Source organism: Hibiscus syriacus, unplaced genomic scaffold (genome assembly GCF_006381635.1).
Source record: "Hibiscus syriacus cultivar Baekdansim isolate YM2019G1 unplaced genomic scaffold, ASM638163v2 tig00111774_pilon, whole genome shotgun sequence".
Lineage (NCBI taxonomy): Eukaryota > Viridiplantae > Streptophyta > Magnoliopsida > Malvales > Malvaceae > Hibiscus > Hibiscus syriacus.
Genome location: NW_024063175.1, coordinates 3,313,755 through 3,332,539, shown reverse-complemented (window position 1 = coordinate 3,332,539; position 18,785 = coordinate 3,313,755). Strand labels below are relative to the sequence as shown.

Here is an 18,785-nt window from a genome sequence, read left to right as displayed (position 1 = left end):
TAGCTTTTATCTAAGTAATGGACACTCTCATGCCTCCTACAAACACAGAAGATGAAGCATTCATAAGAAAAACAAGTAAATACAAAAGATAAATTTAAATATACCATTAAAATAATATCAAACATTCATAAAATCAACCCCACCAAACAAGGTTAGTTCATGGTGGGGTTTGAATCATCCATGAAACAAAACATGAAATTCATTTGTTTCAACAACCCAATATCAAATAAAAAATAATAGCAAAGGGAAAAGGAAAAAAAGCCTTCGACGTGCGCAGCCGGAACTCTCTTCAATAACTACGACTCGCCTTAGTTTACTAGCTTCTCACAGACACCTAGCTCGCCACTTATTGGATCTTGTTAATGGATGAACACCACTAGGAGAATGGAAGGAATGATACGGTGGAGAAGATGAAGAAAATCTAGCTGAAGATGGTCAATCCCTCCTCCTCCTCTCTCTTTCTCATATTAGGGGTATTAAATAATAAAAAATATCCAAGGATATTAATGGGATTTAAAACTCCAATTACTCATCATACCCCTAGAGTCACTCCTTAGGTGTGAGTCTTATCCTCCCAGGTGGCAGTGGTCCCCAGTAGGGGGTTATAACCATCAGACACTTGCCTTGCCAACTGTCCTTTTATAAAAATATATATTTATCCTTTTATGCGCTAGAAATGCCAATACATTTCAATATGGTTGAGTAACGTGTGATTTCACGACATTCCTTCCCAGTTCAACCTTTTGCTTGTTATTTCCTACAAAACATAAACAATTAAGTGAAAAAGGCATTAAAAGTAGCCTTTTTAAGGAGTTATACACCCCCAAACTTAAGTTATTGTTTGTCCTCAAGCAATGGACATCACTTAACACGACACAATGTCATGGCAATGTTCAATAGCAAAACAATCAAGAGAAAAATAGAATTTCAACCCTTAGAAAAATTAGGCTTCAATATGCTAGACATATCAAGAATTCAAGTACTTTTCCCTAGGTCAAGAGTCTTTGTGGTAGTGTTTGTGCGTGATTGTATCCAATATATACTTAATAAATTTAAACAATTTCTAAATGACTCCCTTAGTTTTACCCCAACATTTACTTATCCAATACGCACATTTATACTCCCTCTTTACTCTATTTTCTCTCTCTCCCTCTTTTAATGTTGCTACAAGGAGAGCCAGACCATCACACCTACCTTCTCATACTATAGGTGAAAGGGAGGATACCTTTCACCCCAAGCTAGTTAGGTAGAGTCATCCCGTGACTACTTTCATTCACTCATATACATTTAGCTGTCATTTAGTTAAGAAAGTTTGAGATAATGCCACAACAAATAAGAGTGTCCCTCTACAACTATGTCAAAAAATTTATTTACAATCTCATATATAAGGGAGTTATCATTGATTTATCATTTAAGCACAATACCAAATTTCGATGCCAAGACTAACCAAAGTTCCTTAATAAAAAGCTTCTAAATTTCCTAAGTGTAGAGAACATAAAAATCGTGTAAGAATAATTCATAAAGCATTAAGCCCTATAGTCAGTTTTATTATTCCTAACATTCTTTTACATTCAATTTCTAGCATAGTTATAAATATGAAAAGAACTTTTGAATATGATATGTGACCGCCTAGATTCGATCCTAATGTCTAGGTCAGGTTTAGAGGGTTACATTTGGTGGTATTAAAGCTTTCAATTTTAAACACTTGAACTATGGATGAGTCCTAAATATCATATTTCAAATATATTTTCTGATATTTTCAAAAACCTTCTTTTAGGAGTTTTAAATATATTTGATATTCTCGATGCATGTTGAACATAGGTTTAAATTCTTTCTGTAAGCCTTGTAGACCTATCATATGAGTGCTACACAAGGTCATAGGCCAGGTTATAGATGTGGTCGAGTGAGAGTGACTCAATATTCTATTTCGATAGATGATATGTGTAAATTGGAGATCGTCCTACTTTGCGTATAGATCCGCTTGATTCTCGAGATGATCTAGTTATACCTATGAAAGATCCTCCGATCACTATGGAAGAGGACACTGATCTGGATGAGGATACCATAAATAAAGTTATCTTTTATATGTTTCAGAGAGCTTCTAGAGTCTCTAGTAGCATTGGTTGGAGAAGTCTTTGGTAGCTTTTAGAGTAGTTCCGTTTGAGGGCATTACGAGTGGACCTATGACTGACGCTGAATATTGGTTGGAGGATACAAAGAGGATTATAGATGAGATGCATCTGAGGCCTGGACAGAAGTCAAAGGGGGGTATATAAATTTGAAGAATGAAAGTTTTAGTTGGTGGTGATTGAATTTCAATAGTATTTGAGGGAATCAGTTGACATAAGACATTTTCTGGCATGTTTTTGGAGTCGCTACATTATAGAGATATACCTATAGGAGCGATAACATGAGTTTCAAAGGGTGATATGTTTGTTATGGATTATGAGATTGTATTAATCAGATTGAGTTGTTATGCTGTTGGACTTGTTAACACTGAGTTGGATCAGTGCTTGAGATTCAAGAATAGAATCAGGTATGAGATCAGAAGTCAAGTTGCTACCCATTGGGAGAGGAACTTTGATGCCTTGGTTGAGATAACCAAGATTGCTAAGGAGATATAACGAGTGGATATGGACCGCGGGAGAGACCGAGACTGAGATTAATTTACGAGGCCTTCTAGTTATGTTAACTCTTTTGTGTGTTCCAGTAAAAGACTCAGCAAAGAGTCTTTTCAGAGAAGCGGTATGTGTGTTAGGCCTATAGCATCATTTTCATCAGCTGTTATGTCTTTTAGTCTAGGTGGTTCTTCTGGATTATAACATTTTCCTATATACGAGAACTATGGGAGACGTCACTTTGGCGATTGTAGGAAGAAGTTGGGTACTTGCTTTAGATGTGGTTCCAGTGACCATGATGTAAGGTACTCTTACCTTAAATTGATTATGTATCTAGGAAGGAAGCAAAATAACCTGTATAAGTGAATGGCTCAAAGAGATGAATAGGTGGTAGATGTAAAGGTGAAATGGAAGGTTATTTATGTTATGAGAATTAATAGCAGAAGTAGGTTGATATGGATATGGTATTGATTATGAAAAAAGGATGATTGGTGAGGATAGTGTGTTAGAAAGAACAAGGAAGAACTAGTTCTACAGTGAGCAAAGACCCAGCCTTACAAATCTCTCTAAGGGATGATAACAAAGGACTTGGACCCAATATCTATAAAGAGATAGGAACCACAAGTATCAATGGAATAAAGGTTGATGCCACAAGTAAAGATTTACTTGATAAGTCGATAAAAGTCACAAGGAATCGAGAAAAGAGAATAATATCACTTAAATTATATGAAAGGTGTGTTTACAAAATGAATAGTACTAGCCTATTTATACTTTTTTATGGGACATGGTCGAATAGATACATAGTGGTTTGGCTAACCCTTCTGTCCCTATAAAATGACATAATTAATTGAATAATTAACATGAAACCATAGGTGTTGCTTCGGCTGAATGGATGGGGCATGTATCATTGCCAAATAGTGCTTGAGTCCTTTCAAGTTGGCGCCAATTTGAAGGGTAAGGGTTTTTTGGTGAATGATTGTGTAACAATTCATCTTGGTGCTTAAAAAAAGTACACACGTAGCACATGATATGTCTGGTCACATGGCATGCACATGGTTCTCTATGAGGCTTATGGTGTAGCCTTATGCATAGGACAAAGACCAAACATGTGCAGCAGCCTTGGGCGTGAGTTCAGCTATCTTTAAGCTTGCATGTGTCTAGCTAGCTAGCAATGCAAGGGTTGGTGGTGAAGGATCTTCTTAGCCGTGATCTCCAAACCTTTCTAGCATCACATTCAGCTATGTTTAGCTACATTTGATGTCACTTTTAGGAACTTGTCTTCAAATAGTCCAACTAGCTGAGATTAGCTAGCCTTGAGCTCCTCCAACTGAGTTGAGCTTCTCTAGCTGAGTTGAGCTTCCCATTGTGTTCCACAAGCTGCCATTATGTTTCTGAGCTAATTGTGAGCTGCCCCAATGTGTGTCATGCTTCCATGTACCTACATGTGCAAAGAAAACAAGGTAAATTGAAGGCATTGAGCTTGTCGGATCCAATTACCTTGTTGACGTGCATGATTATGATCTTGTGAGCTATGAATGCATGACATGAGCTAAGTACATAATGATATAACATATGTAAGTTAATGTATGAGACTTAAGAGCTATAATGAATGCATATGAGCTAACAAATGAATGATTAAGCATGCTTCCATTTCATGAATGTGATGAATCATGCTTAAATGAATGCAAGACTATTCTGACATACTTAAAATACTTGAAATAACAATGTGCATCAATTATAAAGATATGGATATGCTAAGTTACTTTACTCATTAAGTCACATAACTAACAACCTTAGCATGATATGTATGATTATTTCATAGGTGATCAAAATAATATAAAGTAAGTAAAATATTAATATGTTAAAGAATACTCCCTTTGCATGTGGTGAAAATATGCTTGCATCATCCCCCCTTCTTTAGGGTGATTTGTCCTCAAATCGAAGCCTTTGTTATGCTTGAAGTGTTTATCATTCTAATCTTGCATAGCTTTACGTTCTTTTGGCAAAAGAAAGTATCATTTGGATGAATGTGCTCTTCCAATAGGTACCCTTTCACAATATCTCCTATTAGGCCTTTCTCTGGAATATAAATTACCAACATGTACCTTTTCGGAATGATCCTATTCTAAGGATATCCTTTTTGGAAGTGACCTTTCATTTGGTTTTTCCTGAAAAAATAGAGAGACGCGATGTTTCAAATAAAGGGGTACTTACCTTTTGATGACATGAACCATAACCTTTGATGAAGAGTTATGACTTTGAATCCCAACCATCACCATGATTCGTTAGAATCTCTTCAATATTCAGCATCGAACCATTATCCTTCTTCATGAAGAAGTTCTGTTTCATGTCTTGTCCACCTTTACTCTTCAATGTTAGTTTGTCTTTTCGTAAGGCTTAGACACTCATTTGCATATGCATTTGATATTGTTGAACTTCTTTAGGCGCCAAAGGCACCTTACATACTTCATGCTGAAAGGATTATTGGTTGTGATAACAATCATGAATGGACCTTTTGTCATACTGCCATGGCCTACCAAGTAGAATGTGGTTAGCATGCATAGGGACAATATCACAAAGTACCTCATCTTGGTACCTACCAATTGAAAAATGAATTAGGACCTGTTTAGTAACGTTTATCTTACCTCCTTTATTGAGCAATTGGAGTTTTATCGAGTTTGATGCTTTAAGGTTGTCAAACTGAGTTTATCTACCATAATAGTACTGGCTACATTTGTGCAACTCCCTCTATCAATAATCATTGTACAAACCTTGTCCTTGATATGACACCTTGTGTGAAAAATGTTGTTTCTTTGTAGATCTTCCTTAATTGATTATGATTGGAGACACCTATTTGAAACAAGCATTTCTCCATAATCAGCATTCTTTCTTTGCTTTTCTTCATGGATTGTTTCTGGTTCCTCATCATGGACAGGTTCTTCAGAATCTTAGATAACATCTTCATTATCTAGCAATATCATAGTATTTTGGTTGGGACATTGGCTTGCAACATGTCATTTTCTAAAACATTTAAAACACTTAATGCCTCTAGACCTCTCGAAAGTGTTTGTTTGTCATTCTTTACCCTTTTTGGATTCACCTACTTCTATTGTTTTATATACTTCAACATTATCCTTCACTTGGACTGGGGTTGGCTTCCGAAAAGTATTAGGCTCTTGTTTCTATTTGGTGGCCGAAATTGGGCTACTCCGGTTGAAGACGTTCCTTTTAATTTGTCGTTCGATTTTCATGGCCATATATACCATCTCCTCAATCTCTACATAATGTTGCAGTTTAACAAGGTTAGCAATTTCAGGATTCAAGCCATATAAAAACCTTTCCAGGGTTAATTCCCTATCTTCATCAATATTGGCTCAAATCATGGCTATCTCCATTTCCTTGAAATAATCTTCAATGCTCCAGCTTCTTTGTTTAAGATTTTGAAGTTTGTGATAAAGATCTCGGTGATAGTGAGTAGGCATGAACCTTTTCCTCATAATGGCCTTCATTTATTCCCAATTATTGATTGAGCGTTCACTATTTCTTCTCCTTGAACTTACTAATTGATCCCACCAAACGAGGGCGTAGTCTACAAACTCCATAGCAGCAAGCCTTACCTTATTTTGCTCCGAGTAGTTTTGGCATTTAAAAATATGCTCAATTTTTGTTACCCAGTCAATGTAGGCTTCAGGATCAGATCGTCCTTGAAATGGAGGAATTGTTACCATGATGTTGTTGAAGTTATCATTTTGGTATATTTCCCCTGAATTTCTATGGACATCTCTTCTTACTCCTTGGGTTTTTTTCTCTACCTCAGCCTCCTCCTCAAATTCTTCTTCCAATCTAGGGTGAATTATTCTTCGGTTGCCCAAAGATACTTCAACTTGATCCATCCTTTCATGCAAGGGCTCCAACTCTAGTTCAAACAATCTTGCCATCTCATGCATAATTGATTGAGTTTGCAAGTTAGGGGCTTCTCTTTCAGGTGTTCATCCTGGACTCCGAGACATGATTAGTGAAATAAAGAAAATAAAATGTGTAAAAAGACCTTACCAAATAATGCTTTCACAAAGCCTCACGAGTTCACTCCAATGAAACTTGAATGTCACTCAATCCGCTCGTGTTTGTACTCTAGGACTTCAAGGCTTTTACTAGTCCTCTTATAGTCTCCCACGCTCAAGCCTTTTTCCTCTGAATCTCTTTTTCTCGAGTTGTAAGTAACTTTACTCAAAACTATACCAAGTAAAGTTTACTTGTTGTGCGTCAGTTGCAAAAGGGTTAGTAGGAATGGAAACCAAAATATAATGAAAAGGGTGGCTTAGAAATAAGAAAAAAAAAGAATAAGGGGGTTACTTGCACAAAGTCACATCTCAACCTTTCTATCACCACAATCAATTTTAGATGCTTACTTGAAATGGCTTGGTGATCAGACTTGTTGTTGTGTGCTTTCAACTTTCATTATAATTTTCTTTTCTTTTCTTCTTTTGTTTTATTCATTTGAGTGCTTGCAATTTCTTTGCTGATTTTTTTATTTCTTCACTTTCACTTCACTTGCACTTCTATTTTTATTTTATTGTTGTTGTTGTACGTTGCTTCTTCCATGAAAGCTCTGAATACCGCTTGATGTAAGGTACTCTTGCCTTAAATTGATTGTGTATCTATTAAGGAAACAAAAAACTTGTATAAGTGAATGGCTCAAAGAGGTGGCTTGGATGTAGATGTAAAGGTGAAATGGAAGGCTATTTATGTTATGAGAATTGGTAGTGGAAGTATGTTGATATCGCTATGGTATGGATTATGAAAGAAATGATGGTTGGTGAGGATAGCATCTTAGAAAGACCAAGGAAGAACCAGTGCTACAATGAGCAAAGACCCAGCCTTACAAATCTATCTAAGGGATGGTAACAAAGGACTTGGACCCACTATCTATAAAGAGATAGGAACCATAACTATCAATGGAATAGAGGTTGACTCAATGAGTAAAGATTTACTTGATAAGTCGATAAAAGTCACAAGGAATTGAGAAATGAGAATAAACTCACATAAATTATATAAAATGTGTGTTTACAAAATGAATAGGACTAGCCTATTTATAGTTTTTGAAGGGACATAGCTGAATGGATACATGGTGGTTCGGCTAGCCCTTGTGTCCCTCTAAAATGACATAATTAATTGAATAATTAACATGAAAACATAGGTGTTGGTTCGGCTGAATGGAGGGGAATGTCTCATGGCCGAATAGTGCTTGATTTATTTCAAGTTGGTACTAATTTTAAGGGTAAGGACTGTTTGGCCGAATGGTTGTGCAACCATTCATCTTGGCCCCCTAAAAGAGGCACACGCATAGAAAATGGCTTGGCTGGTCACAAGGTGTGCACATGGTTCTCTGGGAGGCTTATTGTGTAGCCTTATGCATAGGATGAAGACCAAACATGTGAAGCAGCCTTGGTCGTGAGTTGAGCTATCTTCAAGCTTGCATATGTCTAGCTAGCTAGCAATGTAAGGGCTGGTGGTGAAGGATCTTCTTAGTTGTGATCTCATAAGCTTACTAGCATCACATTCAATTATGTTCAACTATATTTGATGCCACTTTCAGCAACTTGTCTTTAAATAGTCCAACTAGCTGAGATTAGCTAGCCTTGAGCTCCTCTAGATGAGTTGAGTTTCCTATTGTGTTCCACAAGCTACCATGATGTTTGTGAGCTAATTATGAGATGAATATGGATCCCAAAAACTCCAACAAGTTGCCCCAATGTGTTCCATGTTTCCATGTACCTACATGTGCAAAGAAAACAAGGTAAATCAAAGGTATTGAGCTTGTAGGGTCCAATTACCTTGTTGACGTGTACGATTATGATCTTGTGATCTATGAATGCTTGACATGAGATAAGTACATAATGATATAACATATGTAAGTTAATGTATAAGACTTAAGAGCTAGAATGAATGCATATGAGCAAACAAATGAAGGATTAAGCATGCTATCATTTCATGATTGAAATGAATCATGCTTAAATGAATGCAAGACTATTCTAACAAACTTAACATACTTGAAATAAAAATGTAAATCAATTATAAAGATGTGGATATGCTAAGTTACTTTACTCATTAAATCACATAACTAGCAACCTTAGCATGATATGTATGATTATTTCATAGGTGATCACAATAATATAAAGTAAGTAAAATATTAATATGTTAAAGAATACTCCCTTTGCATGTGGTGAAAATGTGCTTGCATCAGACCATCTTTTAAGGGATTGTTTAGAGCCAACTAATATCGTTCAAACACTAGTTTAGACTTCCACTCATACTTAGAGTATAGTTCAGACTTCATAAGGGGGTCGTAGTTAGGAGAGACTATTTGGATCAGCTAATAGAGGCCGACCTTCTCATAATAGGGGCTTAGGTTGGTTTGAGGCCAGACAAACTGGGTTGGTTTATGATACCAGACGTCAACAGGATCTTGAATGAGCCTGATATGGTTGCATGTACCGTTTCAATTCATTCAGTTCCATACTTCGTATTATTTGATAATGGTTCTACTCATTCATATGTGTTGCATATATGAGGGTCTTAATATTTTGGTTGAAAATACCGAGAGTTTTGTGATACTTTAAAGTCTCGTAGGTCAGTGCATAGAGTTGGACCATATTTCTAGGGGTTACCCAATCGAGATTCATGGAGAGATCATTTTGGAAAATCTGATAGAATTACCTTTGGAGGAGTTTGAGTTGATTCTTGGCATGGATTGGCTGAACAAGAATCGAGTTAATCTCGATTGTGAGACCAAGAGGGCTATTTTGAAGACTCCTGATAAAAGGAAGATTATGATGATCGGGGAACATTGTGTATTCCTGATGAATGTTGTGTATGCTTTAGTAGCTGAAAGGATGATCAGAAAGGGTTGTAAGGTGTTTCTCGCTTACATTCCAGATACTAGGAGTTCCCGATCTGACATTGAAGGAAACTAAACCATTAGGAAATTTTACAATGTCTTCTTTGAAGATTTGTCTAGATTTCCACTGGATAGAGAAGTTGAGTTTAAAATTAAAGTTTATTCCAGTTTTACCCCAGTTTCAATGGCTCCTTACCATATGGCCCCAAAGGAGCTTAAGGAATTGAAAGTCCAACTTAAGGAGTTATTGGATATGGGATTCATTCAACCCAATGTTTCACCGTGGGGAGCCCCATTTCTCTTTGTCAATTAGAAAGATGGAAAATTAAGTCTCTGTATTGACTACAGGAAACTGAATAAGCTCGCAATTAAAAACAAATATCCTCTACCTAGGATCAATGATTTCTTTGAGCAGTTTTGAGTGGCTTCTATCTTTTGAAGATAAACTTTAGGTATTGTTATTACCAACTCAAGGTGAAAGATTCTAACGACCTAATGACTTTTTCCGTACTCGATATGGTATTGTGAGTTTTTAATGATGCCATTCAGGTTAACTAATGTCTTGCTACCTTTATTGATATGATGAATTAGGTGATTCAACCCTATCTGGACCAGTTTATGGTTGTGTTCAATGATGACATATTGGTGTATTCTCAAACTGAAGTAGAGTACGATGAGAATTTGAAGATTGTTCTGCAAACTCTGAGGGAGAACAAGTTGTACACCAAGTTGAGCAAGTGAGAGTTTTGGCTCAACGATGTGACCTTTCTAGGCCATATTGTTTCTAATAAGGGTATTAAAGTATATCCGAGTAAAGTGGAGGCTATTATGAACTGGAAAACCTGATAACATCTTAGAGATCCGTAGTTTCTTGGGCTTGGCTAGTTATTATCATTGTTTTGTTGAGGGATTCTCCATTATTGCAGCTTCTCTGACGAAGCTATTGAGAAAGGATGTTCCATTTTTTTTGGTTCGAGGATCAAAAAGGTAGTTTTGATAAACTGAAGATTGTTCCTACTCAAGCCCTAGTGTTGATTCTTCCTTAGTCTAGGAAGGATTTTTTGTTTGTTTGTAGTGATGCTTCTCACTCTAGATTGGGATGTGTTTTGATTCAAGATGGGAAGGTTATCACTTATGCATCACGGTAGTTAAAGCCCATGAGCATAATAATATAACTCGTGATATAGAGTTAGATGTAATGGTTTTTGCTTTGAAAATATGGAGACACTATCTCTACGAAGAGAATTGTTATATCTATAACGACCATAAGAGTCTAAAGTATCTAATTACTCAGAAAGAGATGGATATGAGAGAGCGCCGCTAGTTAAAGCTTATAAAGGACTATGATTGTGAGATACAATATCATCATGGTAATGCCAATGTGGTGGCCGATGCCTTGAGCCATAAGGCAGTATCTGATCTGAGAGCCTTGATTGCTAGATTGAGTTTGTTTGATAATGGTAGTCTATTAGTAGAGTTACAGGTCAAAACTGACTTTGGCCGAGGAGATTAATTTCATATAACTCCTTAATAGCTCTTTTCTTTCTATTATTGAGTAGGTTAAGTAGGGATTGAGCTCATACTATACTTTTGATCATAATGGTATTATGTGTTTTCATTTCTGTTATTGTATTTCGAAACATGATGATATAAGACACACTAACCCACAGGAGCCCCACAATAGTCCTTATGCTATGCATTCTGGTGGAGAAAAGATGTACAAGAATCTCAAGGAGCGTTATTATTGGGTTGGCATGAAGAAGGATATTTCAGACGTGGCGAGGTGTCTAACTTACCAATAGCTTAAAGCAGAGTATCAATATTCATATGGTCTGCTACAACCTATTAAGGTTCCTAAGTGGAAGTAGAAGTACAATACGATGGACTTTGTTACCAATATGCCTCTAACTCCTTCCAAAAAGGATTATGTTTAGTGATTGTTGATCGACTCAGAAATTCAGTTCCCTATTCTAGTTAATTATTCTCTTGACAAGATGGCTAGGTTATATATCTATAAGATCATCAGACTTCATGGTGTTCTATTGCATATCATTTTTTACGTTCACTTATACGTTTTGGAAGGCTCTACACGAACTTTGAGTGCTCATTTGAATTTCAGTACAACTTTCCATCCACAGATTGATGGTTAGTCATAGCGAGTATTGTATGTTCTAGAGGATATATTACGGGGTTATGTGAAAAAATTTTGTGGTAGTTAGGAATATTGTTTGCCCTTATACTTACAATAGCAGTTATTAGGCAAGTATTCACATGGCATCGTATAAGGCTCTGTATGGATGAAAATGGCATACTCCTATATGCTAAACTGAGTTGTATGATAGGAAGACTTTGGGTCTAGAGTTAGTCCGAGAGTCTGAGAATACTGTCAGATTGATTTGTGATTACCTAAGAGAGGTGTTTGATAAACAGAAATCATATATTGATCAGAGATGAAAGGACATCGAGTTTGAGGTTAGAGATCAGGTTTTTCTGAAGGTATCTCTATCGAAAAAGGTGTTGAGATTTGCATATAAGGGTAAGTTGAGTATGAGATTTATTTGATCATACCATATTTTGAATAGGGCAAGACTTGTTGCTTATCAGCTTGAGTTGCCTACACAGCTCAGTTATATTTATGACGTTTTCCATGTATCCATGTTGAGGCGATACATCCAGATCTAGGTCACATCATTTAGATCAATGATGTAGAGTTGAGACCTGATTTGTCTTATGAGGAGGATTTGTTCAGATCTTAGATCGGGATGAGGGAGTTCTTCAAATAGACATATTCTGATGATAAAAGTTCAGTGGAGTAACCATGGTCTCAAAGAAGCTACATGAGAGATATTGGAGTCAATGGACGCTCAGCTTCCATAAATGTTCAGGCCATGTAAATTTTGAGGACATAATTTCTTTTAAAGGGGAGTTGTCACACCCCAATTTATGGCCTAAACGTTTATTAAAATTAATATTAGGGATTAAATTAAATTAAATTTTAATTAAATTCGAGGACAAAGGTAAATTTCTAATTAAATTTGGATCCAAAATTAAGAACTAATAAAAACTAGAGGACTTCTTGTGTAATTATGCCATTTTACAATTATATTGGGTTTAAAACCCCTAAAATTAGAAACTTTTCATTTTTGGTAAGTCTAAAACCCTCTCCATTTTCTTTTTTAGCTAATAAACTTCAATCGTCGTTTCATCACCGATCGTAGCTATGTTTTCGACACCTCTCATACCATCATGTTCTTTGTGTCGTCCCGAGTCCACTGGCATCTACTTTGTCTCCATTTTCACTGGCATGTGATGGGGTAAGGAAGGACAAGTCTCTGACATTGTGAAATCAAGCTCTCAGCTATTCACCATTGTGAAAGGAGCTTGTTAAGTGTCTCAAAACCCCTTAAAATGAGCATAGGAATTTTTACGTATTTTTTCTGACCCCATGAAGCCCCCTCACATGCCCCCCACGTATCTTAGTTGTGCGTGAGGCTTGTCCACCACCTAGTTGGCTTCTAGAAATGGGTCGATCTGACCTCGTGTACCAAATATGACCTAACCCGATCCATTTGGCCAAACGTAAACCATCTCAACCGAACCGGTCCAACCTAAACTGAACTGAATTGTTCATGTATAAACCAAATTAGATTGATTATTGACCATTGATCAGTGTTGAAATTTTTTAAAACCTCTCTCTTTATATTTTTTGACATCTTGAGTCCGATTTTACGATTCGTTTTATCAAATTTTGATCCGAAAGCAATGAATATAACCCGTTAACCCAAAAATCTTAGTATTTTTAGCATTTTTACTTATTTATTTAATATTTGATTATGAAATTGATTCGAGAATATATTTTTGTGAAGATACTTGTGTTTCACCTTATCGAGGGTCGACTAAATCCGATGCTTCTCGTCTGACAGATTTGCACGATCTGCGTACTTTTAGAGTTACTCGTAGATTTTCATAAATTATTTAAATATAGGTTGTTATTATTCATTTTAGGATTATGATATACTTTTCCCGATTCGTAATATCTAGCTCTTTCGCTGATCGTGATAGGTAAATCCAGCTGTAGGCTATCATATTTGACTTCTCAGATTCATACAAGTGTGTTTTGTGATGGTGTTACATTACTATTTTGAACTACCTATCTGAACTATTTTAGAATTATGATGATATCAAATATTTTTATGATATGATATCTGATTTTCTAAATGTCGTTAACTTAATATATAATTTACTATATATTTCTTATATGATCTCTGGATAATGTATTTCTGATTATGATTTCTGAATATGGAATATTTTCATTTTTTATTAATTAAACTACCATTTTCACTTATATACATACATGTTTATTACTATCATGGGGTATTATTGGAGGAACTATCTTAGGCCTAGTCTATGACTTGCAAGTCCTTACCGCAAGCTCCTCTCCTTTGTGCATAGGGTAAGTTATTACCACATGTCCTTATGCTATACGTATAATGCTCTTACCGAGTGTACAGGTGGGTGTATGGTTTAGGGGAACCTAGATATTCTGGTGATCGAATAGGGGTAGAGTTCATGTTTGATTAACTGATTTTTACCAAAGTATTTTATCTGTATGTTTTATACACCGAAAGGAGCACACTGGGATCTTTAGCTCACTTTTTAAATATTTAACCTTTACAGATAGTACCAAACAATAGACTAGTATACTTGGCATCAAGAGGACCGATCACTCCTCATTTTTTGTACCATTGTATATCTCTATATGCCCTTTTTGTATCTTGGTGACATGTTTTTTTTGTTATTATTTTGATATATCTGTATTACCAGTATTTTGTTTTGTTTATGTTTTATACGGTTTTTCTGATATATGTATATATATATATATATATGTGTGTGTGTATGTGTGTGTGTGTGTGTGTTTACCATATGAACCTTACTGATCATTATTTTCATATTATATAGTTATATGGATTTCAACTCTATACCTCTGCATTTTTAATTTCTTAACTCATAAGTCATTTTCCCATTAAAATAAAGCTTTTCAAATTTGAAAACCAACTTGTAAATCAACATCTTTATGTTTTGATGATGTAGGTGATGAAAAAACAAAGAAGAAAAACATGATTTTATTCCTATCCCTACATGATATGTACCCCCACATGCTTTTATTTCTACCAAAACATGATTTCTCCTAGGCATTTTTTTATTCCTAACTAAACAAGATTTCTACCCCAATGCTTTTTAAAAGAACAATAAACCTTCACTACATACACTTTTAGTTCACATGCTTTGAACAATAAATAAAAGGATAAATACAAAAGGCTTCTCATTTGCTTATTCGGGCATCCCTAGGGTTTTGACATGGCTTTTGGGTGGATTCTATGGTTCATGGTAACACAATTTAGTTCTAAAATGACGCATGAGTTCTCCTTACTGGTGGCTTCTTGGGTTTACGAAACCTTCGATCCTCACCCATCATAGGCTCATATGGATCGAGTTATACTCGAGAGGATACATTCTCCTACGTATGCATGATAGAATAAATTCTCACAAAGACATAGGGTATATGAACCAAAAAGGCTACTTGTTAGGCGTTACATGAAGAATAAATTCTCATGAAGGCTTCGCCTTCACCCTCACTTAATAGGGAAAGAGCTCGGGTATAGATCATATGAAATGGAATGCAAGTGCTCTTTTGTTTCAAAAAATAAATCTGAAAACCACTGAAAACACACATCAATACAATTATATATGTATATATATATAATAATCTAAAAGGGAAGTATCAAGGATAAAAAAAATAAATTAAGGCCCAAATTTACAATTTCTACTTAAAAAGACAACCAATAATTAATTATGGCCTAGCTCTGTTCATGTCCCCAATGGAGTCGCCAAGATGTCGCAATAGTCCTTCTGATGATCTAAGATCTAATCTTGAATTAAAATGAGTGATATAATCGCCATCAAACTTTTTTCATTAGGTAACATTTGATACCTAAGATTTACCTTTCACCGTATTTCCGTCCTACTAGAGATTCACGTGGAAGGGTTCGAGAGTTGATTACGAGTGCAAAAGGATGAGAGCTCCCACATTACCCTTTTAGTACAAGTTTTCATAATTTTAAAAATTAAAGTTTGGGCCAAAGTTTAAAGAGACGATTCAAAGCACTTACCTTTGAAGAACTTTCGTGATAAATTAATTAAAACTTTAAAAATAAATATTGATTAATAGAAAAAATGCTACAAAGAAAAATAAAAGTATTAATTTTCCAAAATAAAGGAATTAAATAAGAATACATTTAAAATAGGCACATAAAATTGAATCAATTTATTCATTAAGGACTGGATTTTAAAAAAATACAATTTAGAGGATCAAATTACAAGATATTAGAACTAATTAAAGACTTAAGGGAATAAATTGAAACCATAGAAACTAAAGGGATGATAGATATAATTTTCCTTAAAACCATTAAAAACACGCAAACCCTACTCGGGTGACCCGAACCAAGATCAACCTACATAAAAAATTATAAAACAAAAAATTTCTTAATTGCTTTAGTTGATCCCCTTCATCCGAAAATCCTAGAGTGAGAAGCTCTAGCTTCTCTCTATCCCAAACATAGTTTCTGATGACTCTCCTCCAATGACTGTCGCACCAAAAGTTATTCTGGTTACCAACTACGGTGGTTAGAGACCCATAAAAACTCCCATTTGACTCCTCTCCTCTAATCAATTCTATACTTGATAACCAAATACCCGAAAACGAACAAAAACGGCCTAGATATACCATGAAAGATATTAGATTTTTTTACCTTTTTCGACATCTATTTGTTTATACGATGACTCTTCATGCTCTAGTAAAATGTCTCCTTCGTGGTGCCTAAAGATAAGTGTTCTTTCTTTTTCTCAATTTTTTGGTGCTCGAAACTAACTCCCCCTTTCTTCTTTGTAGGCATGGCTTTTATAGCCAACAAGGAAGGGTTTATCTCCCTTAAATCAAAGATATTAAATCTCCTTTGCAATTCATTGGAAGGAATCGATTTTTCTTTTTTCTGTTAATTCACATTTGACTTTGGCCCATACGATTTATTGTGGATTGTTTTCTAAAAAGAATGAAATCTGAAAAATAGATTTTTCCAAGTTGATCTATGATCGACGTGTGGAGACCTTAGAATTTTGGCGCATGGTTTTCACTCTCCTGAGGATCAACGATTGTGATTACATGCTGCTTTGGATGTGATATAGACCTTTGAATCATCAAGGCATATCCAACGGTACCAGGTTGGTTACGAGAATGAAATTTATCAAAACCCTATCTTGCTGACATCTAGACTGTTGATCTCTCCCAGATCTGACGACCATTATACATGTGACATTTAGGGTTAAGTTATAAACCCTAATTCATACACAGGCTAGGCTTGCTTGTTGGACCTCATCAACGGGCCTTTATACTTGCTTAGACTTCAACTGGGTTGCTTCTTGGACTGGTTTATGAATTGGACGTACAAATATTGATATTAAATATAATTTAAATAATAATAATAATACCAACAGGGATTTAGTCTAATCTGCTACAACTTTGTATTGTATTGTGTTTTTTGAACCCAATGATCATAAGTTTATAAAACTCAAACAAAAGTAACCAAATCTACCCTTTATAGAAAATTTTAGGAGGAAAATATACACATTTTCTTCAAAGAGATAAACATATACGACGTCTGTCAAAGATACTTATTTACAAGAACACAAATCATATCAGAAGTCTAAATCTATTATAAATATTTGGAAGAAAGTATTTTATTGATTTGATTTTTTTAATGAAAATTTTATTAATTTTCTTCAACAAGATAAGTGTATGCAGTACGTGTTGAAGAAGTGTGTTAACACAAAAACAAACACGACTTCTACCAGATTAGACTGTGTAAAATCAGTATAAATATTTGGAAGAAATTATTTTATTATATGAAAATTTTCGCAAGAAAAAAAAACTAGTTTTTACCAAAATTATACTTGTGTGTGATACGTGTCGAAGACACATGATAATATGAACATGAACACCAACCGAATATGGTCAAAAGCCTAAAATTATTATAAATATTTAGAAGGAATTATTTTATTATTTGGAAAATTTGAGAAAAAAATATACAAATTTGTTTAAAAAATAGACATGTTTGGTGTATGTTAAAATATACGTATCAACATGAATAAAAACACAAATCAGAAGAGACTGACAATCCAAAACGATTATACATATATAGAGAAAATTATTTTGGAAATTTTAGAAGAAAAAATATACGAATTTACTCTAAAAGAAATACACACGTTTAATATGTGTCAAATATAAGTATTAACAAGAATACGAAGACAAACAAGACAAGAGTGAAAGCCCAAAACAATTGTAAATATATGAAGGAAATTAATTTAGGGTAAAACTATTGGATCGCTCACTTTCCTTTTATATTTGTACAATTTTACTCACCCAATTTAAAATACTTAAGTTTTGGTCATTTATGTTATTGATTTATTACATTTTAGTTACTTATGTCATCGATTATTACATTATGATCACTGAGTCATTAACTCTCGTTAGCTTGATGATGTGGCACGTTTATTAAAAAAGTTAATTTTGAATTTATCCCTGAACTATAGATAGAATACTAGTTAGACTTTGAACTTTAAATGAAGTACCATTTTGACCCTTAAACTTTAGGTAAAATATTGATTTGACTCTTGAATTCAACCACTGGATAGAGATTGTGATGGTAATGAGACATCTCAAGTATGCTCGAAACTACGAATTGCATTGTTTCAAAGATTATGTTGTTTTACAAGTATTCTCTAATTCGAATTGCATATTTGATACTCAAGATACCAAATGCACAAGTGGTTATATTTTACAATACGAGGATGAGCAGTGTCATGTCAATCCTTAGTGCAAAAGATTATAACTAGATCCATGATGTAATTTGAGTTTGTAGCTCTAGAGAAAGTTAGAGAAGTGGTAGTGTAACACCCATAACCCATATAATTATACATATATATATTATAGATGTCACCTGAATTTCTAAAACCATTTCCAATTCAAATAGTAATTTAAAAATTAATTTCTTCAAATGGTAAATGATATTATAAAAATATCATATCATATGAATTATGATTCATTATAACAAATTTAAGGTAAAAGATTTTTTTATGAATAGTGAACAGTGAACAGTGTACCGATGCAATGCTACAGTAACGTGCATAGTGTACCAATGCACAAAAACATCGAA

General features: G+C 34.8%; 1 protein-coding gene across 1 annotated transcript; it reads left to right on the top strand.

The window, feature by feature from the left end:
• The first annotated feature begins 9,364 nt into the window (after positions 1–9,364).
• On the top strand, positions 9,365–10,257 carry LOC120170208. The gene is made up of 2 exons (XM_039178188.1): positions 9,365–9,532; positions 10,108–10,257. The coding sequence occupies exons 1-2, from the start codon at positions 9,365–9,367 to the stop codon at positions 10,255–10,257; spliced, it is 318 nt and encodes a 105-aa protein (XP_039034119.1).
• The last annotated feature ends 8,528 nt before the right edge of the window (positions 10,258–18,785 follow it).